A 27,478-nucleotide genomic window follows, 5' to 3' on the forward strand; every position below is an offset into this window, starting at 1 on the left:
TAATCTAAGTTATAGTGGTGGTATGCATCTCTGTCATTGCAGGCTATTCCGCCCTACAATGTCTTCAATATATTCTTTACAAATAATTTCACTTCGGTGGAGATTCCTAGGACTCCGGCCTAAACAGCCGTCACACCACAAGTCGGTCCTGGCGCACTCTGGAAGTTCTTGCGTTCGAGTGACCTAACAGAGATAGAGGAAATAGTTCTCGCGGGCATTCCCCACATTCTCTATTTGTTTTCTTTCGTGCATTTCCTTTATCTCCCCGCTATTCTTTCTATCTTCCATTTCTCCTTACCCTTCCCGCAGTACACGGTAGCAAACCAGAAGATCTTCCTGTTACACTCCCCACCTTTCCCACCATCATTTCTATCTCCCTCTCTCTAAAATTCGTAATAACAGTTCAGAGGTATACACTCTCTTACTATGGTTATTCATTTCTATATAAAACTAATTTACCATAACAAACTTTCAATTGACAAAATTGCTTTTTATTATTATTTTTCTATACTACCACCCAATTCATGGCCTAACCCGACCAGCGTGGTGGGTTGAGCGATAATACCTATGATTCACTAACCAACCAACTTACCGTGAGCAGAGAATTGGTAAGTAAAAAAAAATGCTTAAAACTGCGACTTTAAATAATCACGATGGCAAGTTCTCTTGCACTTGGTGCCGTTCGCGCATGCGCTCTTTCTTGTCCGTATATGAACTTGCCGTATAGCAAGGCGCACATACAATCAGCGCGCCTTGGTGAAGGTTCTGTGCTTGACGGCACTCGGCGAATCCAGCGTGCACTCGGCGAATGATGGTTGTTGCCTCTGAGATATGGATTAATGGCCCTTGCGTGTTTTCCCTCTCCAACTCATTTTGTTTTCTGTGCAATTAGACATATGACATACAAGAGGCTTCAGACAAGATGACACGAATCAGTGCAAACAGTAAGTACAAACTTGCTATCCCGAGTGTAAATACAAGGACGCAAAAAAAAGAAGAAAAGAAACGGGCGACGACGCCGCATCGAAAGTCCCACGCAACCTTTCTATGGCGTCACACAGATTTTGGTAACGAAGGTTCCTCGTTGCTTAATTTTTTTTAAAAGGTGAAATGTGCTTATGGTGTATTCGAAAATAAGCACCTATTTAACGTGGCAATATTTGCACACCCCGATCTTCTGCACAATAGGCACCCAGATACGCTAATACCGTAAAATTCGTAATATCAGAGTGACGTCATCGTAGCCACACTTCGGGTGCGAAATCAAAGAGCGACTTTTTTTGGCGTTCACTTCCTCCGTTTGTAAGCAGCCCCCTCCCCCTCCCCCTTTTTTTTCCCGCGTGAATAAAACACGAGTACGTCACGAACTAATATTTAGCCTGCTACATTTATTCGGAATCTTACTTTAGTTACCCTTATTTACTTTATTCTTCTTTTTTTTTTTTTCGAAGCTCTTGCCACGTTATGTGTTACCGATCCTTTGAGGACAAAGTAATGAAGCAGAAGATCGGCTCGCGCTTTTAGCACCGGCCCGCGCGCCTTGAGCTCGCGTGCCTTCGCGAGCTGTCGTTCTGCAGTTCGGTTGCTTCACCGGCTCTGCTCCATGCGCACGGCTTCGGTTGCACCTCGTATCGTCGGCTGGTTGGTTCGCCTTCGGCGCTTCATTCCTTACTTTGACCCCTCGAGGTAAGACCGGCTTCACTAGGCTTTGTCTTTAGATGAAGAGCTGCACGCTATCCTATACCAGAGAAGTGCAAATGTGAAGGCTTAGCACGAGCAAGAATGGGGGCGGGGGGGAGGGGGTATAAATATTGTAAGAGTCCACCTAGTGGACTGTCCATTTCGGGCAGTCCACTAGTGATGAGGAGACTGGCTGGGGGCGTCCAGCACAGCCAATCAGCACTTCTTTAGCAGCAGCAGTAATGGACAGCACACTATAGGTGGACTCTTACAGAATAACCCCCAAACAAACAAATAAAAGCTGCGATTTGAGCAAATTGTTAGAATTGAAGGTAACCCGCACATCAATTACGAATCTTTAATCTCTGGCTTGCCAGCACTGGCAGTGTGAGGTTTGGCGTATGTGAAATACGTTTCGGCGAACGAGCGACGCATGCACTTTGGTCAGCTGTAATCGCGCGCACCGCTCGCGTGCAGCGTCTCGATAGCTTCGAAGTTTCGCTGCCAAGCACCACATTTGCGAGTTCGATTTTTGACCTTGTCAATTTAATTTGATGGGAACGGGATCATTAACGTTTATGCGCAGATTACGGTGGGCATCGTAGTCCAGGTATTGCTTTGAGTCTCGGACCAGCCAAGCAACTAATAAAGCAGACTATCTCGCCGCTTCTGCGCACCACGTTTTACAGTTATCGTTAGGGAACTTATTTCTTTTGGTTCCAGAAGATTTTTATATATTGTCTAACAGACAGCGTTTTCCCGCCTTTGCAGGTGCGGTTTCAGTGCGTTTTCAGGGCGTTTTCCCGCCTTTTCCCGCCTTTCCCCGCCTTTTCTAAGTTGATTGCACGACAAAGCCTAATGTGCAGGTAGCTAATTAAATACATTCGCTAATTAGCTTCCTAATCACCCGCCGTGGTTGCTCAGTGGCTATGGTGTTGGGCTGCTGAGCACGAGGTCGCGGGATCGAATCCCGGCCACGGCGGCCGCATTTCGATGGGGGCGAAATGCGAAAACACCCGTGTGCTTAGATTTAGGTGCACGTTAAAGAACCCCAGGTGGTCAAAATTTCCGGAGTCCTCCACTACGGCGTGCCTCATAATCAGAAAGTGGTTTTGGCACGTAAAACCCCAAATATTATTATTATTAGCTTCCTAATCACTTACTTAGAGCGCATGTTCTAAATCTGAAATTGAGTACAGTTGTGAAGTCATGTTCGTTGAGCACAAATCGTGAATCTAGCATCACTTTTGATATATCCTGCCTAGAGTGTGGAAAAAAAAAACGAATACATGTTCCAGCTAAGTTTCCCGAAAGGTTGCCGCAGCAGCGGTGAAATGGTATAGTGCCCGCCTCGTACGCCGGGGAGGTCCCGGGTTTGAATATCGGTGCTGCCGGAAAACAACCGGTTTTTTCTAATGGGTAGAGATCTACCACGACCCTGTGCTCGGTCGTTAACATGGCTTCGCATCTCGCAAGGGGGCCTCACAGAGATTTGCGAAGGTCTCTGGGCGCCCCTTGTCCCACCGCAGCTTCGGTGAAATAGTAGAGCATCCGCCACTGCTGTGGGAGGCAGACGAGTGCTGAATCCGGGTACATACCGGTAAAATATGTACAAGTGCGCTCCCGGCCAACGCCACCTAGATAGCACAAGGCCTTTTTACTCCGGTCCATGACGTCATGTTACCTGGCCCGACTGATATAGAATCTAATGGGAATGTTCACGAGTAGGCAACAGTGATTTTGACGTCACCACTTTCATCACGTCAGCCTTGTCAATGGAAATTTCGGGCCAGGTATGGTGACGTCATGGATCAGCGTAAACAGGCCTGGTGCTATCTAGGTAGTGGTGTCCCGGCCCAGTGCATGACAACTACGGGAGTTCCAGAACCTCGGAAGGGCACCCACCTAGTGGGAAATTGGTGGCCTGAGATCTCCAGACTCTTCAAGCACTTCGGGATGCTGTTAACTGTAGCGCGAATGCGTCTTCTCGTAAATTTCGGAGGCGGATGTCTAAAGTAAATATAAAGCGACACTAATCTTATGATTTCTGCTAAGCAGGCACGGCCTCACTATTGCTTGACTTCAATTTCACTCTTGGAATGTGCGTCCAGAAGTGAATGATTGAAAACAATAATTAGTGATGTTTTATGAATGAATTAATCTGGACATTGCGTTACGATTTCTTGTGCAAGTAACGCCCGCCTCTTCAGGTGATTCACCTGCACAGTCCGAATTGCGGTATATATTTCATGCGATTTATTGAAAACAAAACTTATGAATAACACGGTATAATGTCTTGACATTGAAAACGCTATAGTGACCACGAGCCTAATGTTCCTCAGAAATAGCGTGGCGTCAGCTTTGTTCGCGAGGGCAGTAAGCCGAGATACCCTGATTTTTTCTATGTGAGCAGGAGCGGCAGGAACGCATTTAAAGGGAGGACGATTAAAAGGACAGGGGATAGGTCGCTACTCTCTCCTTCCCTTCAAGTAGCAATATGGTGTGCGACGAATAACAGCATTTTTCTGTCTACTATATGTGGTGCTTGTTGATGCATTAACCGTTATCTTCAAGAACGCGGACGTCGTAGAGGCCTGTGTTAAAAGCAAACGTTTTCTGTTACCATAATCGACAGTAGTATAGAATACAAATACTTTGATGCATACTATCGCTCCAGGTAAAGCTGTCATGTTGAACGCGCGGTGAGGCAAATAATAATGAAAAAAAAGCTAGAATTTATTAGGAGGTATGCTTGACTACAAAAATGCTGTCTCTCGTCGGTTTGTCACCACATGGCATATTTAGATATTCAGAAGGATGGTCTCAATATGCATAAGAACGTATTCAGCGCTTAATATGATACCTAAATTGAAACGTATATTGTATTAAAACAAGCTTATTCATTAAATTTCAGGAGTGGTCTGCAGTCGGTTTTTCTCCACGTGTTATAATTACATATTCAAAAAGATGTTCTCGATATACGTAAGAACGTATTCAGCGCTTAATGTCACACCTAAATTTAAACGTATATTGTATTAAAACACGCTTAGTAATTAAATTCCGGGAGTAGGAACTCCCACTGCTGTACGGTGATGATACATTACTTTCTCTTTCTGTCGCCTCCTCTCAGCCTGACCCAAGAGAGTGCACCCCTCATCCCGTCCACCCTTGTGCCTGAGATACATTTTTATGCTGGTGCAAACTCGCATACTACGTCTAGCATGGGATTCCCTATATAAACGGAAAAGACGAAAGCTGGAAATACAGAAGCTCGTTACTGGTCCGCTTATGATTTCAAGCGGTGCAGCCTAACTTGAGCATGGTTGCTCGCTTTTATTTCTGCAATGCAGGCTATGCTCTGTTCTTACGCTTAACTGATCTAATCAAACTACCTTTTATCAAAAACACGATGTTACCTTAACTGTTATGTAGCGCACGCAGAATTAGGCGGCCGCAGTGATCTTGAACTTTGCCGGGCTGCCTTCACTGATGCCCACGGCGAAATGTAAGCGGGGTTTCGCTTTGTTCAGCTGCCATGGCAACGCGGAGTAGTCCTCGGCTGAGCTACTACTACCGGCTGCTCAACCGCACGGTGCTGGTCTTCCAAGACCCCGCGACTGGCCTGATACCGTCGCAGAAATACGAGCACCACGCCTGGGTGCGTGACAACGTGTACGCTGTTCTCTCAATCTGGGCTCTCTCACTCGCCTACCGCAAGAACACCGAACTCGACGAGGACCGGGCGCGTACCTACGAACTGGAACAGTGCTGCGTCAAGCTGATGCGAAGTCTGCTCTCGGCCATGATGGAGCAGAAAGAGAAACTCGAACGGTTCAAGGAGACTCACAGCCCCACCGACTGTCTGCACGCGAAGTACAACTCAACCAGCAGGGAAACGTGCGCGGGTGACGAGGAGTGGGGCCATCTGCAGCTGGACGCGACGTCCCTCTATCTCCTCACCCTGGCACAGATGACCGCCGCCGGCTTGCAGATCGTGTTCAGCCTCGACGAAGTCGCCTTCGTGCAGAACCTCGTGTTTTACCTCGAGGGCGCCTACTGCATACCCGACTATGGAATGTGGGAGCGCGGCGACAAGACCAACCGCGGCATACGCGAGCTCAACTCGAGTTCCGTCGGCATCGCTAAGGCCGCCCTGGAGGCCATGAGCGAGCTCAACTTGTTCGGGAGCTATGGCGGCCCGTCGTCCGTGATCCACGTCCTCTCGGACGAGGCCCAAGAGTGCGACGCCGTGCTGACCTCCATGCTTCCGCGAGAGTCCAGCTCTAAGGAAGTGGACGCAGCCCTCGTCACGGTCATCGGTTTCCCTGCTTTCGCCGTGACCAACCAGGAACTGATCGATCTCACCCGTCGCACTATTGTCGACAAGCTGCAAGGCCAGTACGGCTGCAAACGGTTTTTGCGCGACGGTTACAAGACCGCCCGGGAAGACAAAGGCAGGCTATACTACGAGGGCTGGGAACTGCAGGGATTCCAGAACATCGAGTGCGAGTGGCCGCTGTTTTTCTGCTACTTGGTCATTGACGCCTGCTTCCGCGGAGACCGCATTACCATGGACGAGTACTCCGACATGTTGGAGAGAGTGACCATAAAGACCGAGGACGGGATACGACTCGTGCCAGAGATGTACGCCGTGCAAGCCGACAAGGTCAACAAGGAGTGCGAGATGCCGCACACCCAACCACGCATGCCCATCGGCCAAATTCCGTTCGTGTGGGCGCAGTCATTGTACATCGTGGGTCGCCTCATGCACGACGAACTTATCACGCCAGGAGAGATGGATCCGCTGAACCGCCGGCTGTGCATGCTCAAGCGGCCAGACGTGGTTGTGCAGGTGCGTAAAACTAGAGTGCGACCCATTTCGTGTGCTTTTTCTTCCGCTTGTATTTGAACGAAAAAGCAATCCTATTTCACCCCCAAACCTCTTTCTTCAATGAACCACTCGTTGTCATTGACGAAAGTGGCAGGAATGTACACAGGAAACAGCTACGGACGAAGGCCACCTTGTCTACTTATTTGCAATGTCGAGTTTCTCGTGGCAACTGTCTGCTTGTTTTGTTCGTTGCAATTTCTAAGAAAGCTTCATTGGTACTGCTTTTCATATAACATAAACGCTCAGACTAACTAATTCAGCAGACACCCTCTGTTTCGACAATGAGTTCGCGCTTTGCGGTAGAGCCTGTCGCCCTACGCCACTCTCTCCAAGGCCCTCATAATAGCTACCCGCGGAATCCGTCGCGCCACGTGGAAGGCGGCGTCGTACTATTCATTTCCTGTTACATGGCTCCCAACTACGCTGTCAATGTTGCCGGCCGTAGTACAATAGCAAAAATGGTCCATCGGCCTAGTTGGTTCATTTGCACCCTTGAAAACTTCTTAGGAACTGTACACGATAGACAGTACACGATATAAACAGGACAAGGCCCTTACTCACAATAGAAATATTTGTTGAATTGAGCACAAATATATGAGCACAAACAAAAAAATGCGAGAGTAGGAGGGGGAGGGTGTGATCGCGCATACACAGCAAGAACAGAGGGAATAAAGAAAAGCAATTCCTGAAACATACTGAAGACATATGTGGGCTATCAAGAAAGACAAATTATTTTCGTGGAGCATGGCAGGAGGGTGGCTGACATCTCCTTTTTTTCTCATGTGGTATAGGCTTTTGCTATTTCTCGAGTTAGCTGATTGTTGCTTCTGACCACAAGCTCCGTTTCATTTAACACAGAATAGCATCCGCATCCTCTACAGTGAGCGGTAAGATGCGACGTCCCAGATCATTTGATTGACGTCTGGTGCTCTGTTGAACGGTAACGACATAGTACCATAGACGTAGACGTAGTATAATAACTTCGTTGTAGCATGTATAGCCCGTACAAAAATGAAACTTGTTTTACATCCACAGGTGGTTCTGCTGGCCGAAAACTCAACTCTGCGCGATACGTTTGCCGACTTATGCCCCAGCATACAAAAATTGAGTGAAGTGCAACCAATCGAAGTACAACCAGGGGGGGTGCTAGGGCAGCTGTATTCTCATCTCGGCCAAAACCGAAAAATGGGTCTCTCTGGCCGCAGCGGCACGGACGTTGGCCTTCTAGCCACCAGCAAGATCTACAGCCTCCAGGACCACCTGTTTGTCTTCACGCCGCAGAACCTGGACAGTGAGGTGTTCCACCTCGTCAACGATGTTGACCTGTTCGTCAGCACACTGCGCTCGGACCTAGTTGTGCTGCGTTCCCAGTGGCACATCCAGGGGCGGCCCACCATGGTTGTCATACTGAGACAGCGACACTTGGTGCACAACAAGGCACCGCCCTCGCTGCGTCAGACGATCAAGAAACTGGCGTCCGGCTACATCAACGGGACGCGCGTTTGCCTGGGCAGCCTGGCCGACTTCATGAGCACCTCGTGCATCGCCAGCCTGGATTTTCTCTGCAACTACGAAGACGGCGATGCCGAAAACTTGCCCATCTCCGTCCAGGATTACCTGGACAAGACGATCAGCAACGCCGACCTTCTCCGCAAGGGGGCAGTGCGGAGCCACGTTCTCTCGGGAACGTCGAGCGTCGGGGCGCGCCGGAAGCTCGCTGTTGCCGGTATTATCAAGCGCAGTCGTTCCATAACGGTTCACGACAACGTGATAGCCGACAGCATGAGCCCGCCCGCACTATTCTCGCCGAACCAAGGATCGATGATGCCTTCGCCCGCCATGTCCCGCCGCGTCTCTCTCGAAGGAGAGCCGGTGCCGTTTGTCGACGCCACTACCGAACTCGAGTTGGACAAGGTGACTGAGGAGGAGCTGGTGAACACGCTGCGCGATACCGAATCTCTTGAAGAACAGGGGGACATCCTCCACTACCTGGCCATGCGTAAGGGCCTCGCCTGGGACACCGGCCTCGGCAAGCCGCACTCGGTGATCACTGTGCGGGACCTGTTCCAGGATATTTACGAGCGCGCCTGCGAGGAACACCAGTGGGGTCTCGTGCGACACTTCGCCAGTTATCTCGGCAAGCGCGTCGAGGACCTAGCGAAGACCGTCACGGACCTGCTGGTGCGTCAGAAGCAGGTGACCGTGGGTATGCCGCCCAACAACGAAGAGGTGATCACTCGGCCCCTTTCCACCAACGAACTGCGGACAATCATCATGCGGGTTCACAAGGACGACCAGAGCACAGCCATGCTGACCCAGGAGATTCTCGCGTACCTGGCCCTGTTCATACGCAGCAACCCGGCCCCATTCCGCGAGATGCAACGCCTCCGCGTAGGACTCATCATCCAGGTTAGTGGTGTCGTGCGACCTCCCGGCTAGAAACCGATCCAGTAAGCCTGCTACATTCGGAGTTAGCAGCAAGCGATGTGTATAGCAAGTGAAATCCGTGAGGCACTGTGCAGTATATAGAGGGCTTACTCTCATTCCCTGGAATAATGCCTCTGATGACCCGCCGCGGTGGCTTAACGGCTACGGTGTTACGCTGCTAGCACGAGGTCGCGGCATCGGATCCCGCCGGCAGCGGCCGCATTTCGATGGGGGCGAAATAAAAAAAAAAAAGTACCGCCAATTCTACCCAGTGAAAGCTGTCACAACAGCAAACCTGGTGGTCGTTTTCTCAAGTTTGAACTCGTGCTTAGCGCGATTTTCATGAAAGTATTTTGTCTCGTTGTCGTCGTTTTGCTAGATTCCAGCTTCGGTTCCTGATTGCACGCGCTCTTCAGTAGCGTGAGGCTGTGATCAAACCACAGTCTCTCACACATCTTGCAGCTGTGGCCGCACTAACGGTCAAGGACTTCTCTCGTGGCCCATGCATTGGCAGCCTCCGTGAGAGGAATCTCTCTGCGTCGACGTCTTTGCTCAGCCTCCTACTCTCGAAGATGGGGGTTAGGTTGCCTCTGCTCGCGCTTGGCTTGGGTTGCGTTCTCTTGAAATTGGGGGTTCGCTTGCGCTTCCCGTTCTCGATCCTCAGCGGTAGCGGCTTCTTGCCGCTGGCGCTTTGCTTGCGCTTCTCGCTCTCAAAGCTTGGGATTTGAGCGACGTTGGCGCTGCCGCTCTCGTGCGAGCTCCCGACGCCGCTCGCGCCGAGCGGAATCCATGGGTCGAAAGGCCGCGCGCCGGCAAAACACCTGCTCCTATTAAAACCCCTTAAACTTCGTAAAGTAGCGACACGCTTTGAAGAGTGCCGCCTCCTCCTCGCACGCTCTGGCCGAGGGCGACGCCGCGTCGCTATTGGCCTAATAGCGTCACGTAGGCCCTCGCGCCATGCATCAGCACAACTTTTGCTCGAGAAGCGTCTACATGCGTCTACTGAGTGGCGAAGAGTGCATGTTGGCGCCCTTGCTACGCTCGAGCAGTGTAGGCGGCGCCACGGTCGAGGAGGGAGCCGTGAAAGAGAGGAGAAACGAGGAGGAGTGAAGGCGGAGGAGGAGAGTGGCGCTACTTACAAAGTTTAAGGGACTTTAGCTCCTATACCCCTTCCTCTCTAGGGTGCCTCGATGTCCTCCTCGCCCGGCGCTCCGTTCAGGGTGGAGACAAGTGCGTCGTCTGCTACGGCGTCCGCCATGTTCTTGCCCGCTGCGAGCGGCGCATTCTTGGCGCGCTTGTGGATGAGCGGTTTGACGGAAGCAATGCGCTTTTTTTTATTACTTCGATGACGAGTTTCTCTACTATTAAGAAATATTATTGCACCAAAAAAATATGTGCGCATTCCCTAAGGCCCCTCTTTTATGCCAGCTCAACTTCGTGTTTCTATTTAATGTCGTTTTAAAGCAGTTGTTTGGAAGTACCCTCGTAAAACGCGTTGCAACCAGTGAGCAGCGGCCTGGCGTGTTTTTTTTACGAACTGTAAATACAGAAATTAAGTTGCGCGGCAATAACTTTGTTTCACAGTGAGAAATGATGCGTTTAACACAAGCGTTCATAGAGGAATGCAAAAATTGGTATGCTGCCAGCATTTCTGTTCTTCGCGAACAGTTACGCCGTGAACCTGTGTTACTTGTGAGCATGTTGGTATGCAGCTCTGGAAATTCCTATTGCATAAGAAGATGCCGGTGGTAAAGAAAAGAGGTCAATAAGTGACGAGTAGATACGTGATTTCAGTCACGACGTTTGTGTCGCTGTGCAGGTTTTTATTATGTCATCTGTAAGGAGGTGTCAATTGTCACAGGTCTTTCGTAGATCTCAGACCAACGACCAGAAACTACAAAGAAGCCTTGAATTAAGTTGAACAAAATAAATTAGAATGTCAGCTTGCTGCTCAGCTCGATAAGTTGAAAAAAAAAAAGCGGAAAACTTGTACAGACACAAGGTGAAAAATCAGCACGCACAGCAAAGTAAGAATGAACACATGAATGAAAACTATATTAAAAGAGTAACACAAATGAAACGAAAGTTTTTTTTAATTCTGGCGATATGCATTAAAATTTAATTTCAGTGTTCACTGTAGGCTCACTCCTGCACACGTCTTGCTTGCATGCCCGTCAAGTCCCGTTGCCGCGGCTTGACGCAGGTGCACACGCAGCCCCAGTCTCGCGTAGTTTGACACAAAGAGCTTTTCCACTGTTTCTTTGTGTTCCTGACAGGCGCCCGTTACGCCGCACCGCAACATATTTGTCAAGTATGCGGTTACAGCCTTCAAAGGAGATTTCATGGTGAAAACGCTTTCCGTCCAGGTGGTGATACCATCAAAATGTTTCTCGCAAGATTTGAGAACTAGCATGACTGCATCGCTTGGGTAATGAAAGTTGCTGCCTTCAGAGACGTATTCCTTGAGGGACGTCAAGTACGCATGCTCACTGCTGCTTGAGCCTAACAATGCAGGTTTGCACTTCTCGCAGTGGTCAATAGGTTTGAGGATCCCTTTGATAAGAAACCCACCGATATGAAACAAAATCTCGCACTCAGCTGATGTTAGCTCTTCGACAAACGGGATCTCCGCGTCGTCGATAGCTTCAATATCGGCTGCCGCTTCTTCTTGCATACCTGCCGACAGCAGGTCGATCAGGTACTGTGCGCCATCGACATCGTAGCTAGTCGTTGACGGTGTGTGGAAGAATTGGCTGACACAAACACCTTGAGTGATTACTGCACAACGGCACGCAGCAGCCGGACATTTTGTGCCGACAACACCCAGCGAACTCGTCGCAGCAACGTCCTATAGCACCTGCACCGTGCAGCGCGCGCGGCGGGCATGAACATGGCGGCGGTGGCTAGAACGAACCGGTTCTGGCGGCACCGGCGCCGTCAAAGAATGTCTCCACCCTGAACGGAGCGGCGGGCGAGGAGGACATCGAGGCACCCTATTCCTCTCCTCCCCGGCGCGCCCTCTGATTGGTCCGCTCCCATCCCGGCGGGGCCCCGCGTTCCTTTTAGCGTTCCTATCTTCGGCGCGCCCTCCGGCGGTGAGTTCCCCCTGCGTGACACCGGACGCAGGACGGCGAAGGCTCGACTTGGAGCAGCTCTGCTGTTAAAATGGCCGTGTACCGTACATTGAGGGCATGTTAAAGAGCCCCAGGTGTCAAAATTAATGCGGAGTCCCCCCCCCCCCCCCCCCCCCCTACAGCGGGCCTCATAATCTGATCGTGGTTTTGGACCGTAAATTCCCAGAATGAATTAATGCCTCTGATATATTCTATCTTGGCCCTGGTTGAGGCCGTGTGAAAACGTTTAAAGACGCTCTGCTTTCCTTGTCGCGGGCGAGCTTTTGATATTCATGAGCTGTGAACTAGAAAATCTGTGGTTATCTGCATAGTAGTGCAAAACCATCACGAGCTCATTGGCTGCAGTTAATGACCGCGACAAGGCTACCACGGCGGATTTCCTGTGTTTTTTACGAATTCACATTGTACATGATGTACTTAAATGCCACAAGTAAAAATATATACATGCGTCCGGGTACGATGCACGTTGAAATAACTCCTTCATTCGCGTACGGTGTACATACGTGACCTGTTTAAGCCAGTTATGACCAGTAGTGGTAAGGTAACATCTCCGACACTACGCTGGTGGTATCCATACTCAGTAGGATAGATTTAGGTTAGCGGACGCAAGATGCTTGCGTTGCGCACGAGTACGCAAGTCACTTGGGTCGCAGCAAAAACCACGTAGAATTTGGAAAGCTCTCTAATGTGGCTCCGTTTTAGTTCAGCGCGCTGAGTATCTGTGTGTGTGTGTGTGTGCGTGCGTGCGTGCGTGCGTGCGTGCGTGCGTGCGTGCGTGTGTGTGTGTGTGTGTGTGTGTGTGTGTGTGTATGTGTGTGTGTGCGTGTGCGTGTGCGTGTGTGTGTGGGGGGGGGGGTCATTCCACGCCAACTGTTCCAAACTTGGGGCTCGACCATCAGCGTTTTCTTTGAAAAAAATTGAGGACTATCTATTTCAAGCAGCAAGTCTTTCTGTGAAGCATTCTTGCGGAAAAGAAAATATCAGCACTGCTAGGAACATGTGAAGTGTTTTAGAAAGCTCGAAAGTATGAGTCGTAGAATGCATTGTCAAAAAATTTTCTCTTAAATTAGGCAAGCACACAATTTTTCATTGAGAAGTAAGATAGGCTTTTCACTTAAAAAAAGGTGTTAACGACCTTTACGTTTCCGTGAGATTTTTATACGGCACTAAATATGCAAAATTTGGTGCATATTGGGAATTGTTTTGCAGAAAGATAACTTTTACCGAAAGGTTATATTTCTTAGTCACTAATTGCCAGCAAGTTGTACTGTAAGTGAAAAATAATTTGGGACGAATATAACGTGATATGGCCTGTACAGGTGGCGACAAAGTTGCAAAAAATGTAGTTTTAGCCGATGTTTAGTCGTAAATTTAGCATTCAGGTGGTCCGAGTAAAAATATGCTAAATAGTGTATATATATATGCTATATATATGCTAATAGTGTATATATATATATATATATATATATAATCAGGCACGTACCCAGGGGGGAGGCCGTGGGGGGCCCGGCCCCCCCCCCCCGAAATCAAGTGGCATACCCCCCCCCCCCCCTCCCCACCCACGCCACTACTCCTCACACATTCCTACGCCAGATCAATGTTGAGACTTGGCAGCTGTTCATCGGTCAGCATTATGCTGCCTTTTTCGCTCCTTTTAAATGGCGGTAGTTATCGGCATCTCTTGTAATGTGAAGGACAGTTTTCTCATAGATTCCGCACCCGCGCGATTAACTCGAGATGCGTTCAGTTGTCACCATCTTGTCAACCGTCACGCGCATAGCTGTTGCTTTTGTTAGTTCAACCTTCTTTGTTTAGGCTGATCCTGGCACCAGGAGAAGGATGCGGCTGTTACTCAGCTGGTCTGTACTCTCATGGAACGAGTTGCGGCCGGAGAAAACGCCAATTGCGTTTAACTTTTCCCTTTGCTTCATTATTTCCCTGAGTTACGGCTCGCCGCGACGCTGGCAGATGCCCGGAACCATATACACGTGATAGGGGTTAGATAAGTTGGGAAATAAAATAATGTGAAAGAGCGTCCATCATGAAACCCTGCAATAACCCTTAAACCCATAAGCAAGATGACTGTCGCCCGTTACCTCGTCTGTTTTTCCCTAATTGTATAGCACTTTTCGTGCAAAATTGGCAACTGGAAACAAAAGTCGCAAGGAGTTGAGAAATTAAGCGATCTACTAAGGGAGAGATCCAAGGCAACAACCAAACTGCAAGCAAAAGCGAATAATAAAAAAGTTAGCCGTTGTTTATGAGACTATTTATGGATCAACATCTTTTTATTTAAAAAGGAAGCAGAGAAAACGCCGCCGGAAGTGGAGAACAATTACTTGTATTGAATGACGCTTCTACAGTTATCGGTCGAACCACCTCACGTAGCCACTTCTCTGCTGTGCTTATGTGGGTGTTTTTCTAAGCTTTCGCGGTGGGCGCAGTACGGCTAGAATCGCAAAGTCTTGCGCTCTACGCGGTTGTATGGGACTGGCGGCCGCACAGCATTACGCAATTCGCGGAACTGTCAAAACTGATCAACTAGGCGAAAATAACTGATATTCGAAACTATAACATGAGAAACACTGAAGAAGCCGTAAAAAAATGAACGCAGCCTGAAATCAGTAAGAAAGAAACCTGGCATAGGACAAACCGTGATGTATGCACTAAAAGATAAGGAGGACAATATCATCAGCAATCTCGAAGATATAGTAAAAGCAGCGGAAAAATTCTAAGCTGACCTGTATACAGTACCCAGAGGAGTCACGATACCTCACTTGATTGCCTGAAATCAGTAAGAAAGAAACCTGGCATAGGACAAACCGTGATGTATGCACTAAAAGATAAGGAGGATAATATCATCAGCAATCTCGAAGATATAGTAAAAGCAGCGGGAAAATTCTAAGCTGACCTGTATACAGTACCCAGAGGAGTCACGATACCTCACTTAGAAACAGTAATGAACAGGATACAGAAACACTCCTATGACTAGCGATGAGGTCAGAAGGGCCTTAATTGCAAGACATGAAACGATGAAGAGCGGGAGGAGAAGGTGGAATAACAGTCGATTTAATCAAAGACGGAGGAGACATAATGCTTGGAAATCTGGCGGCTCTTTATACGAAGTGTCTATCGACTGCAAGGGTCCCAGAAAAGTGGAAGAATGCAGACATTATACTAATCCACAAAAAAGGAGACGTTAAAGAATTGAAAAATTATAGGACCATTAGCTTGGTCCCAGTATTATATAAAATATTTAGAAAAATCTCCAATAGAATAAGGGCAACACTGGATTTTGTCAACCAAGGAAGCAGGCTGGCTTCAGGAAAAGATACCTTACAATGGATCACATCCATGTCATCAATCAGGTTATCGCGAAATCTGCAGAGTATAATGAGCCTCTGTGTGGCTTATATAGATTACGAAAATGCATTTGATTGAGTAGAGATACCAGCAGTCATAGAGGCACTACGTAATCAAGGAGTACAGAACGCTTACGTAAAAAGCTTTGAAAATATTGCTACATGCGTGTGGTATTTGTTTGTTTGAACGAGGCGCGTGGGCGCCATCACTCCAGAAAAGAGGAGGAAGAACGAACTGAGCTCGCGCTGTGAATCTAACCGGTCAGCGCTGCAACCGTTGTTGTAAATATAATCTGTGAATAGTTTCTCATCTTACTGACTCGTCCTTCGCGTAAGAATATCTACAGAGGTTCTACAGCTACGTTAATTCTACACAAGAAAAGCAGGGAGATACCTATAGAGAAAGGGGTCAGACAGGGAGACACAATTTCTCCAAAGCTATTCACTGCGTGCTTAGAAGAATTCAAGCTATTAAACTGGGAAGGCTTAGGAGTAAAGATCGACGGCAAATATCTCAGCAACCTTCGGTTTGCCGATGACATTGTTCTATTCAACAACAATGCAGGCGAGTTACAACAAATGGTTGGAGACCTTAACAGAGAGAGTGTAAGAGTGGGGTTGAATATTAATGTGCAGAAGATGAAGATAATGATAAATAGCCGGGCAAAGGAACAAGAGATCAGGATCGCCATTCGGCCACTAGAGACTGTGAAGGAGTACGTTTACCTAGGTCAATTAATCACAGGGAACCCTGATCATGAGAAGGAAATTCACAGAAGAATAAAAATAGGTTGGATCGCATACGGCAGACATTGCCAGCTCCTGACTGGAAGCTTACCATCATTATTGAAAAGTAAGGTGTGCAATCAGTGCATTTTGCCAGTGCTGACATATGGGGCAGAGACTTGAGAGCAAGTTAAGGACCTCGCAAAGAGCGATGGAACGAAGAATGCTGGGCATAACGTTAAGAGAGAGAAAGAGAGCGGTTTGGATCAGAGAGCGAACGGGTATAGACGATATTCTAATTGACATCAAGAGGAAAAAATGTAGCTGGGCAGGTCAAGTAATGCGCCGGTTAGATAACCGTTGGACCATTAGGGTTACAGAATGGGTACAAAGAGAAAGAAAACGCAATCGAGGACGATAAAACACTAGGCGGAGCGGTGAAATTAGGAAATTCGCGGGCGTTATAGTTGGAATCAGTTGGCGCAGGACAGGGGTAATTGGAGATCGCAGGGAGAGGCCTTCGTCCTGCAGTGGACATAAAACAGGCGGATGATGATTATGATTATGATGATGGAGGTGGTGCCCCCCCCCCCCGAAAAAAAATCCTGGGTACGTGCTATATATTATATATATATATATATAAAGCGACATCAATGATTGCACACGAAATCGATGTCAAATGTGCTTTACTTCAGTGCAGCATGCAGCGCCAAGGCCGCGTCCGTAGCTGCTGTGTAACTGTTGCGTGCTTTGAGGCACACGAAATCGGCACTTCACCGTAATTCGCGACTTAAGGGTTTAAAGCGTGCGCGCGACATTCGACATGTCGCGGCGGGCGGCCCTTTCCGCATCAAGGCCGTACGCCGCAACCCTGTACGCCGCAACATGCGCAGGTGATGGCATGGGAGATGGCTCGCACTTCCCAGCGGAAAACTACGGACGCGGCCGACGCGCTGCTGAACCTGAGCCCGTTCAGCATGCAGTCGTTGCTGTTGAACATCATCAGCGGCACGGAGCCAGACAACGCGTCTCGCGTACTTTCGACGGTCCCTGGCTCCACCCCTGGCGGTTTCGCCTCCAAGCGCAGCGAGGCCGAGGCCTTCCTGCACTTGGAAATCGAAGAGGCGGACTCGTCTGTCGGGGAGCAGGTATACAGCGAAGCACTTAACTGCCTACTCACATGCACGTCGTAAATGCAAAAAAAAAAAGCGTCTCTCCGGCCGCAGCAGCACCTATGTTGGCCTTCTAGCCACCGTCAAGCTCTACAGCTTCCAGAACCACCTATTTGTTTCAACGCCGCTATAGTATGCTGTAATTAGACAGCGTATTGTCAGTAATCGGCAAGAAAAACAGAAAAAAAAAACTGAAGCACGGTTCTTAACTCAGCAGCTTTGCACTGAAAACACCACAGTTTTCTTAAATCGCATCTGTTAGAGCGTCTGAAGCGGACAAATATTAGCGTTCAGATTTCATGAAATCGCTACAACTGTCCACAGCGTTTACAAATGTTCTCTTCACAAATTACCAATATTCGCCACAGCAATATATAACGTTTATTTCGTATGCTTTAGGTGTTTAAATGTATGCAGTTTGCATAACTGTTGTATGTTATAGCCGAGCTTTAGACTTGTAGATTTGTCGCTTCATTTTCCCTCCCCCCCCCCCCCCCATTCGCCTGACATTTAGCAACTTTGTGAAAGAAGATTGCCTTAATGAAAAAGGTGCTGCCTGTAATACGCAGATTGGAGCATTTTGTTTTAAATCAGACATATGTCTTCAAAAATTAGTGCCTTGCATGCCGAGCAAAACAATTTCCACATTCCCAATGTATTTAAATGATACTTGTACACGTTACAAAAAGAAAGGTAACCGATTACAATTACAGATACTTTGTTCAAAAGTGTAATTTATTACAGTGACCAATTACTGTCATACGAATGCAACTGAGCAATTACCTAAAAGTAATCTACGTTACTTTCCTTTCAACATTTATTGCACATTGCACAAATACAGTAAAAAAATTTTTTCAGGTGTCCTCTGCCCCCTTCACACGTTTATCATCTTCTCTAAAAATAGATTTTCAAAATTTTTTCGTCCTTTGTGTTTCCTCGGCTTTGATGTGAAGACACCAAAAGCGACGGGAACGATTCGCTTGAGGCGAAGGGAAGGGCTGTGTTGTATGTAACGTACGAACACCCGACGTGAGATGTAGGCAAACTCAGGTCATTAACTGTCCAATGACAATGGAAAGAAAAAACGACTAAACTCGCTGATCATAACCATTCTGACGCGGTGGCGCTCGTACCGCATCGAAACAGAAACCATCGCGAGATTCACAATGCAGGGACAACAGTATATGCAGACCTTAGAAGGAAACATACCGAGCGCGCCGGGTATGTGCGCCTCTCTGAACACATGCATCCGCGAAGCTGTTGCGTGGCAGGACAGCGGGGCCTTCTACTGTATAGTTCCCAACCCAGCTCAAGTGTTCAAAGCTGCGTCACCTGTCACAGCTTGTCCCGTCTATAAGGTAACTGGTTGGACGTAATTGGTTACCGAAAAAAAAAATCTAGCCGAATACAGCGAGCGTTACCGAGTAAACAAATTAATCGATAATTTACAAAAACTACCGAAGAATGTAACTGATTACAAGTAATTACGTGTAATTAGTTACATATAAGTCTGACTCTAGATGAGCACCCCAGGTTAAGTAGGCTTCCTCTGAGAGAGAATAAAGTTTTATTTTCAAACTATTAGGCATTTCTTTCTAGATGGCTGGGGCTCTCTGCCCAATCCACTACCGCAAATACCGGAATATAGGTCGGACCGGAATTCCGGTCAACCCTCTAAACTTTAATTCTAAAAATATGAGAGACAATCCGGTATAAAGCGGTAAAAAAATGGCCGGTACGTGTATAAGACATGGGGTCTACTTTCTGCCGCGGTTTTTCGAAAAAAAAGTTCGACCTATATTCCTGTCTTCACGGTAATTTGCACGATGCCGCGAGCCCGCCGGACCAGCCGTTGCTGTTCCTCCAGTTTTGAGCAGACTCCAAAGGGGTAGGAGTGGCCTGGGGCATTCCCACGTATAGCGGTTTGTTTATTTATTTATTTATTTATTTTACCCTCAGGGTACCTTACAGAGGGGAGGGGCAATCGTACATGAATATATGTCTTACTATAGGCAAAGAATAATCGAGAAAATAACGTGGAATAAACAATGCAGCAGCAATACGTAAGCACATAAGCACCAGAATTACAATATATACAATAAATATTTAATACAACGCGGAGAAATACAATAAAGAGAATACAGTTAGACAATGGTTATAGACCGGCTAATCAATTGCTAAGGCGTTTTTAACACGTATGGGGTCGCGGATGCTTGTTATAGACCCAGGGAGCTGGTTCCAGCCTCTTGCAGTCTTAGCCAAAAAGGACAATGAATGGGTAACTGTGTTACTTTTGGGAACGTGAACCTCTGATGGTGGTCTAGGCACGCTGATATGAAAGGTGCGGCATGTATCAACAATGAAAACAGATATGGGTTATGATAGTAAATCTTATGAAAAAGACATAGGCGAGAATATTTCCTGCGAGCGGCAAGTGAAGGAAGTTATAATGATGCTTTCATGGAGGTTACACTGGATGTTCTGTGGTAATTCGATAAGATAAAACGGGCGGCGCGGTTTTGTATTGCCTCGTTGCTTTGGGTTAATGTAACATGGTGGGTGTCCCACAGCGCCGACGCTGAAGCTGTGGCCAAACGTATGTAGTGTATAAAAGTAGTTTAGCGGTAGATGGTAGTGTAAGGAAGTTTCTACGGAGTTAACCTTGAGCGCGGTTGGCTTTAGATTTGACATGTTCAGTGTGTTTATCCCAAGATAAGTTGTTGCTTATATGGACACTTAGGTACTTGTATGATGATATTGATTTTAATTGTTGGTTATTTATGAGATAGCCAGGATGCGCCATGTTAGTACGAGAAATTCGCATGGCCTTGCGTTTACTGATATTTAATTCCATGTCCCAGATACGGCACCACTCGAGCACAGTGTTTAGATCTCTTTGAAGAAGAGCGGAGTCAGTAGTACTGATTATATTACGATAGATATCACTGTGGGTTCGGCCCCATACATCAAGGACAGTAGGAAGGGTGTGGGACCTAAAGGAAGGACGAGGGGGGGGGGGGTAAGTGCGGCGGCCCTGGCAACCACAAGGAACACATATGTCGCATTTTCGGTCAGCTTGGGTCACCTGGCACGGTGTATTAATCTCATAACGATGATGATTGCAACTGCTCCACTAGCCGCGTTTACGTGAACACGGTAGAATCGTATCGCATGTACTCATACATTCGCTTTAATTAGCCACAATCTAAAACATTTCGACTGAAAAAAGAAAGAAACGGCACCGTCATCGTGTAGCGCGAAATAAAAAAAAAATGTGCAGGCACCGTCGAACGAATATTGCCAATGTAAGAGAATCGCCCGAACGAAAGGACGTTTTTCCTTGCCGAATCCGACCAACCACGAAAGCGGGCGAAAGAGACAAAGAAAGCTATTCGATTTAAATGTACACGCCGAAGATACATCGTAATATCATTATTTGCGATTGCTGCCCGTGACCCTTGGAACACGCATGCCATTTCAAGATGGCGGTCCACCGTTTAGGTGAAACAGGGCCTGTGGATGCGTCGCCGTCGGCTGGACGGCACGCTGAACCGAGTACCCGTGGACTTCTACGCGCGCGTCTGGGGTATCCTGGAGCGCTGCCCAGGTGTGTGGGTGCGCGGGTACTGCCTGCACGTGAGCCTCACAAAGGAGATGACGGCGGGCGAGATCAAGTTCGCGTTACGTGTCGAAGAGATGCTGAACAAGGTAAGCCTCAGTTTACAGAGGGCGCTGCGATATGTCGTAGCACAGAAGCCATAGGGGGCATACATTAGATGGTTCTAAAGCTCTGTATTGTTAGCGTGTCGCGGTATCCATTCGAAGATCAATAAGGACGTAGTAACCCTGCCCGTGACCTTGGGGCTTTAGGGGCAATGAAGGAAAGGTTAACGAACCTAGCTGCGGTAGAGTATTGGCCGCGAGATCAAGCGGAGAGGGGCCCGTGACGTACGCGTCACGCAATCCTCGAGGAATTTAACTTTAGGGAGGCTAAACGGGGCAAGTAGAGAGCGCGCATGTGTTTGCGGTGAAGCTCCCCTCCTTAAATCATGGCCATTAATGAGCCGATTTGAATCATCTTGGCGGCAGATCGCTCCCTAGAAGCCACGTAACAACTTCATCATCATCATCATCAGCCTGGTTACTCCCACTGCAGGGCAAAGGCCTCTCCCATACTTCTCCAACAACCCCGGTCATGTACTAATTGTGGCCATGTCGTCCCTGCAAACTTCTTAATCCCATCCGCCCACCTAACTTTCTGCCGCCCCCTGCTACGCTTCCCTTCCCTTGGAATCCAGTCCGTAACCCTTAATGACCATCGGTTATCTTCCCTCCTCATTACATGTCCTGCCCATGCCCATTTCTTTTTCTTGATTTCAACTAAGATGTCATTAACTCGCGTTTGTTCCCTCACCCAATGTGCTCTTTTCTTATCCCTTAACGTTACACCCATCATTCTTCTTTCCATAGCTCGTTGCGTCGTCCTCAATTTGAGTAGAACCCTTTTCGTAAGCCTCCAGGTTTCTGCCCCGTAGGTGAGTACTGGTAAGACACAGCTATTATTCACTTTTCTCTTGAGGGATAATGGCAACCTGATGTTCATGATCTGAGAATGCATGCCAAACGCACCCCAGCCCATTCTTATTCTTCTGATTATTTCCGTCTCATGATCCGGATCTGCCGTCACTACGTGCCCTAAGTAGATGTATTCCCTTAACACTTCCAGTGCCTCGCTACCTATTGTAAATTGCTGTTCTCTTCCGAGACTGTTAAACATTACTTTAGTTTTCTGCAGATTAATTTTTATACCCACTCTTCTGCTTTGCCTCTCCAGGTCAGTGAGCATGCATTGCAATTGGTCCCCTGAGTTACTAAGCAAGGCAATATCATCAGCGAATCGCAAGTTACTAAGGTATTCTCCATTAACTTTTATCCCCAATTCTTCCCAATCCAGGTCTCTGAATACCTCCTGTAAACACGCTGTGAATAGCATTGGAGAGATCGTATCTCCCTGCCTGACACCTTTCTTTATTGGGATTTTGTTGCTTTCTTTATGGAGGACTACGGTGGCTGTGGAGCCGTTATAGTTATCTTTCAGTATTTTTACATACGGCTCGTCTACACCCTGATTCCGTAATGCCTCCATGACTGCTGAGGTTTCGACAGAATCAAACGCTTTCTCGTAATCAATGAAAGCTATATATAAGGGTTGGTTATATTCCGCACATTTCGCTATCACATGATTGATAGTGTGAATATGGTCTATTGTTGAGTACCCTTTACGGAATCCTGCCTGGTCCTTTGCTTGACAGAAGTCTAAGGTGTTCCTGATTCTATTTGCAATTACCTTGGTAAATACTTTGTAGGGAACTGACAGTAAACTGATCGGTCTATAATTTTTCAAGTCTTTGGCGTCCCCTTTCTTATGGATTAGGATTATGTTAGCGTTCTTCCAAGATTCTGGTACGCTCGAGGTCATGAGGCATTGCGTATACAGGGTGGCCAGATTCTCTAGAACAATCTGCCCACCATCCTTCAACAAATCTGCTGTTACCTGATCCTCCCCAGCTGCCTTCCCCCTTTGCATATCTCTCAAGGCTTTCTTTACTTCTTCCGGCTTTACCTGTGGGATTTCGAATTCCTCTGACTATTCTCTCTTCCATTATCATCGTGGGTGCCACTGGTACTGTATAAATCTCTATAGAACTCCTCAGCCACTTGAACTATCTCATCCATATTAGTAATGATATTGCCGGCTTTGTCTCTTAACGCATGCATCTGATTCTTGCCAATTCCTAGTTTTTTCTTCACTGCTTTTAGGCTTCCTCCCTTCCTGAGAGCATGTTCAATTCTATCCATATTATACTTCCTTATGTCAGCTGTCTTACGCTTGTTGATTAACTTCGAAAGTTCTGCCAGTTCTATTCTAGCTGTAGGGTTAGAGGCTTTCATACATTGGCGTTTCTTGATCAGATCTTTCGTCTCCTGCGATAGTTTACTGGTATCCTGCCTAACGGAGTTACCACCGACTTCCATTGCACACTCCTTAATGATGCCCACAAGATTGTCGTTCATTGCTTCAACACTTAGGTCCTCTTCCTGAGTTAAAGCCGAATACCTGTTCTGTAGCTTGATCTGGAATTCCTCTATTTTCCCTCTTACCGCTAACTCATTGATCGGCTTCTTACGTACCAGTTTCTTCCGGTCCCTCCTCAGGTCTATGCTAATTCGAGTTCTTACCATCCTGTGGTCACTGCAGCGCACCTTGCCGAGCACGTCCTCATCTTGTATGATGCCAGGGTTAGCGCAGAGTATGAAGTCTACTTCATTTCTAGTCTCGCCGTTCGGGCTCCTCCACGTCCACTTTCGGCTATCCCGCTTGCGGAAGAAGGTATTCATTATCCGCATATTATTCTGTTCCGCAAACTCTACTAATAACTCTCCTCTGCTATTCCTAGTGGCTATGCCATAATCCTCCACTGCCTTGTCTCCAGCCTGCTTCTTGCCTACCTTGGCATTAAAGTCGCCCATTAGTATAGTGTATTTTGTTTTCACTCTACCCATCGCCGATTCCACGTCTTCATAGAAGCTTTCGACTTCCTGGTCATCATGACTGGATGTAGCGGAGTCGACCTGTACAACCTTCATTTTGTACCTCTTATTAAGTTTCACAACAAGACCTGCCACCCTCTCGTTAATGCTATAGAATTCCTGTATGTTACCAGCTATATTCTTATTAATCGGGAATCCGACTCCTAGTTCTCGTCTCTCCGCTAAGCCCCGGTAGCACAGGACGTGCCCGCATTTTAGCACTGTATATGCTTCTTTTGGCCTCCTAACTTCACTGAGCCCTATTATATCCCATTTACTGCCCTCTAATTCCTCCAATAGCACTGCTAGACTCGCCTCACTAGATAACGTTCTAGCGTTAAACGTTGCCAGGTTCATATACCAATGGCGGCCTGTCCGGAGCCAGGGATTCTTGGCTTCACAACTTGGCTAACAACTTCAGCGTGTAACTAAAGTTTGCTATGGGGCCTAGTTAGGGTCCCTTTAAATGGCGAATGAGCGGCTACTTTTGTATGAGAGGTTGCGCCAGCACCTCGTTTTTTTTTTTTTTTCGTTTCCACTTCGACGGCAAGTTTTGGCGCTTTGGAGCAAGAAGAAAATTCCACTTGGCAAACGAACCACTAAAAGCGAGCACAACGCACAAAAAAAGAGGGGGGGGGGGGGTAACCAGCGGCTCTTCATATTAACTCATCAAAAAAAACTACGTGCCCTTCCACTCTGTGAAGAAGGATGGCCAGCGAAGCTGTGTATGTGCATGGGCCCCTTAATGGCGAACTGCACCTCCGCCGCGGGTCAGCCCGGCATTGCACAATCTTCGGGATCGGCCCACGTACAGGGAGTGCTTAACGCCTGCTTCACCTCCGACGCGGGTCGGCCCGACATTGCACTATCTTCGGGATCGACTCACGTATGGAGAGTTTTTTGCTTACCACGCCAACGACGACAGGAAAATTTCCTTGTACGGTAGAGGTACACAGCTTCACTGTAAAACAAAACCAAAAAGAAAGAAGCCAGCCACTGTGCCATGTATACTCGCGCAGGTTCCGGAACCCGAGTACCGGCAGCTGCTGGTCGAGGCGCTAATGGTGATCAGCCTGGCCGTGGAGCACGACGTGGTGAGCGAATTCCAGGCGCCCATCGACGTCGAGTCCGTGGTTCAGCGCGCCCACGGCTTCTTCCTCGAGGACCAGCTCTCCTGCAAGGGCGACGCGACGCTCTGCTGCGCAACCGACACCAACCGTTCCATCGCGCCTTGCCAGCAGGCCGTCGGCATCTGCCAGCACTTCTACGACTCGGCGCCCAGTGGGTGCTACGGCACCATGACATACCTGGTCCGAGCCGCCGCCTGCTCGGTGCCAGACCTCAGTGTCTCCATGCTCGACTGCATGCCCTCGTGACGCGATTGCGGGCTTCTTACGATCGTCGTCGTCGTCGTGTCCTTTTTTTTTTCTTTCTTTCTAGCAACCTCACATTTGGCGTGATTCGGTAAATTACACGCGCGGCGTTCTATCACTGGTTTACCAGCCAGCGTCCATTATTGGTTACAAATTTTACTTATCACGGTGTCCAGCTCCATTACGGGCAGTTGCTGTAGACATGCTCTGACAAGGTCAAGCACAGCAGGTTTACCTGCTTCAACCAAGGCTTAGCTGCCTCAGCTCTGGCTTGATTCAATAAAATAAGCAAGCCACTCTCAGGCAATACTTGCATGAATATCACCCAGCATCTGTTGTTAGTTACCAATCTTGTTCTTCATTTATATCACTGTATTGGCAGCTGCATTAAGGGCAGATGCTTAAGATGTGCTCCGACAAGCTTAAGCACCGCAGATTTTGTTAGCTACCTGGAAAACTAATTTTAGCGTAGTGTGCGCCGACGGACTCACCACTGGTGGCCGCCTTGCTAAGTGCATTCGGGAAAGGAGGCAGCCGTCCACCATAGTTTCCCGCATCGTTGCGCACGCTTCCCTGTTTGATTCACGTAGAATAGCCGAAGAATAGTATCACGGGGCAAAAACTGCGACACGGTTTTAATAATTCCCCGCAAGGACGCATGAAATTCCTTGACCTGATGCTTTCTTTCTCGTCTACGTTTCTTTTCTTTATTATTCTTTTTTTGCACTCGATCATGTTTGCATGAGTAAGTGACGAAGTTAATCATGGCATGTTTAATTTGTTCGGTTTGTATGCAGTGCAGCATGCGGGTTAAAGGCATTTCAGTTACGTTCTGAATACAGCTTGCTGCTTCATTACCGTGTTGCCCTAGCTAGGGTGCCCGACTGCACGAGTGCATCGCGTTGTATGATAAAGCTGCTGAGGCCTTCAAGGCCGGATTTTGTTGGTTTTATGCAGCCTATTAAATCGTCGCACCAGCTGTCACGCAGTTCATGTATTCGAATCTATTTCATTCGTGGCTTCACGCATGCTGAACTATCAGTAGTTGTTTCATGCACAAATACGAGGTTTTCGCCTAACCTTGTTTGTAAGGGGCTTAAAACATGCTATTTTATCAGAATTATTATAGGCAAGTGCTCCTTTAAGAGCTGTATTCGTTTCACAGAGGACATCGATATTATGGCTGCTTGAGACGTAGCTCATTGCAAGGATTGCTCTCAGCTGCTGCATATGGTACTACTATTCTTAAATCAAACAGAATTTTGTTCTATGTTGAATTATTTCTTGTTAGGTTTTGCGGCGTAGGAGTCCAATGCCTGCTCTGTAAAGGACTAAACCCACCCAACTGTTGCCAGCACCCACCTACCTTGACCAGCGCTGCTTCGGCTTTCAATACATCAGGTGGCTTCTTTTGTAACAATAGAAAAATATACACAAAAGTTTTGATTTTAGATTGTGAAAACTGCAGTGGGAAAGGCAGTTTGTCGACGTACGCAGTAGAAATGAATCGGTAGTGCAGCGCTAACTCTGAGTTTTATTCACCTGTGTGTATAGAGTTTCTCACTATAACACCTAGAGGGTAATCTGGCGCCACCATCTATGGGAGTTTCTTAAGGGGGCACCGTGCCGTCATGGGAATGACGGTATATGTGTCTGCGAGGCTCGCGTTGGCTGGTGTTGTAAGAGGCTTCATCTAAAACGTGGATATGGCTACGCAAATAACGCTTTCTCAAAGTAAAATCTTCATAAAATGTTTCCATTCACGCATATTACATCTTTACTCACCCACGATGCATGACCAAGCGAAGAAAAGCAAGAACAGACGACCAACTGTTTCAAAGCGAGCGCGAACCTTGTCGTCTGTCCTCCAACTTTAGCAGCCCGCTGATACTTTTTACGTAACATGTAGTCGTACACACAATAACAAGTTCTCATAGTTAAACAAAACATGTTTTCGCGTAATAAAGCTAAAACAGCTCTTCATGTGCTGTTCTAGTGGAAAATGAATCATTATGACAGACGGAATGGTACTTGCCAAGCGCGTCTTCAAGGTGTCCTGTCTCTACAAGAACGATGCCAATGCGAATCCACAATATACCGGCATTCCCATGCATACCACAGC

General features: G+C 47.7%; 1 protein-coding gene across 1 annotated transcript; it reads left to right on the plus strand.

Moving 5' to 3' along the window:
* Positions 1–1,350: 1,350 nt before the first annotated feature.
* On the plus strand, positions 1,351–26,705 carry LOC126522758 (probable phosphorylase b kinase regulatory subunit alpha). The gene is made up of 6 exons (XM_050171551.3): positions 1,351–1,686; positions 5,211–6,532; positions 7,607–8,980; positions 17,114–17,368; positions 20,894–21,100; positions 25,003–26,705. Exons 2-6 carry the CDS (start codon positions 5,216–5,218, stop codon positions 25,357–25,359), a joined length of 3,510 nt encoding a protein of 1,169 aa, XP_050027508.1. The 5' UTR covers positions 1,351–1,686; positions 5,211–5,215; the 3' UTR covers positions 25,360–26,705.
* The last annotated feature ends 773 nt before the right edge of the window (positions 26,706–27,478 follow it).

The sequence above is a fragment of the Dermacentor andersoni genome, chromosome 6, assembly GCF_023375885.2.
Source record: "Dermacentor andersoni chromosome 6, qqDerAnde1_hic_scaffold, whole genome shotgun sequence".
NCBI classification, from domain to species: domain Eukaryota; kingdom Metazoa; phylum Arthropoda; class Arachnida; order Ixodida; family Ixodidae; genus Dermacentor; species Dermacentor andersoni.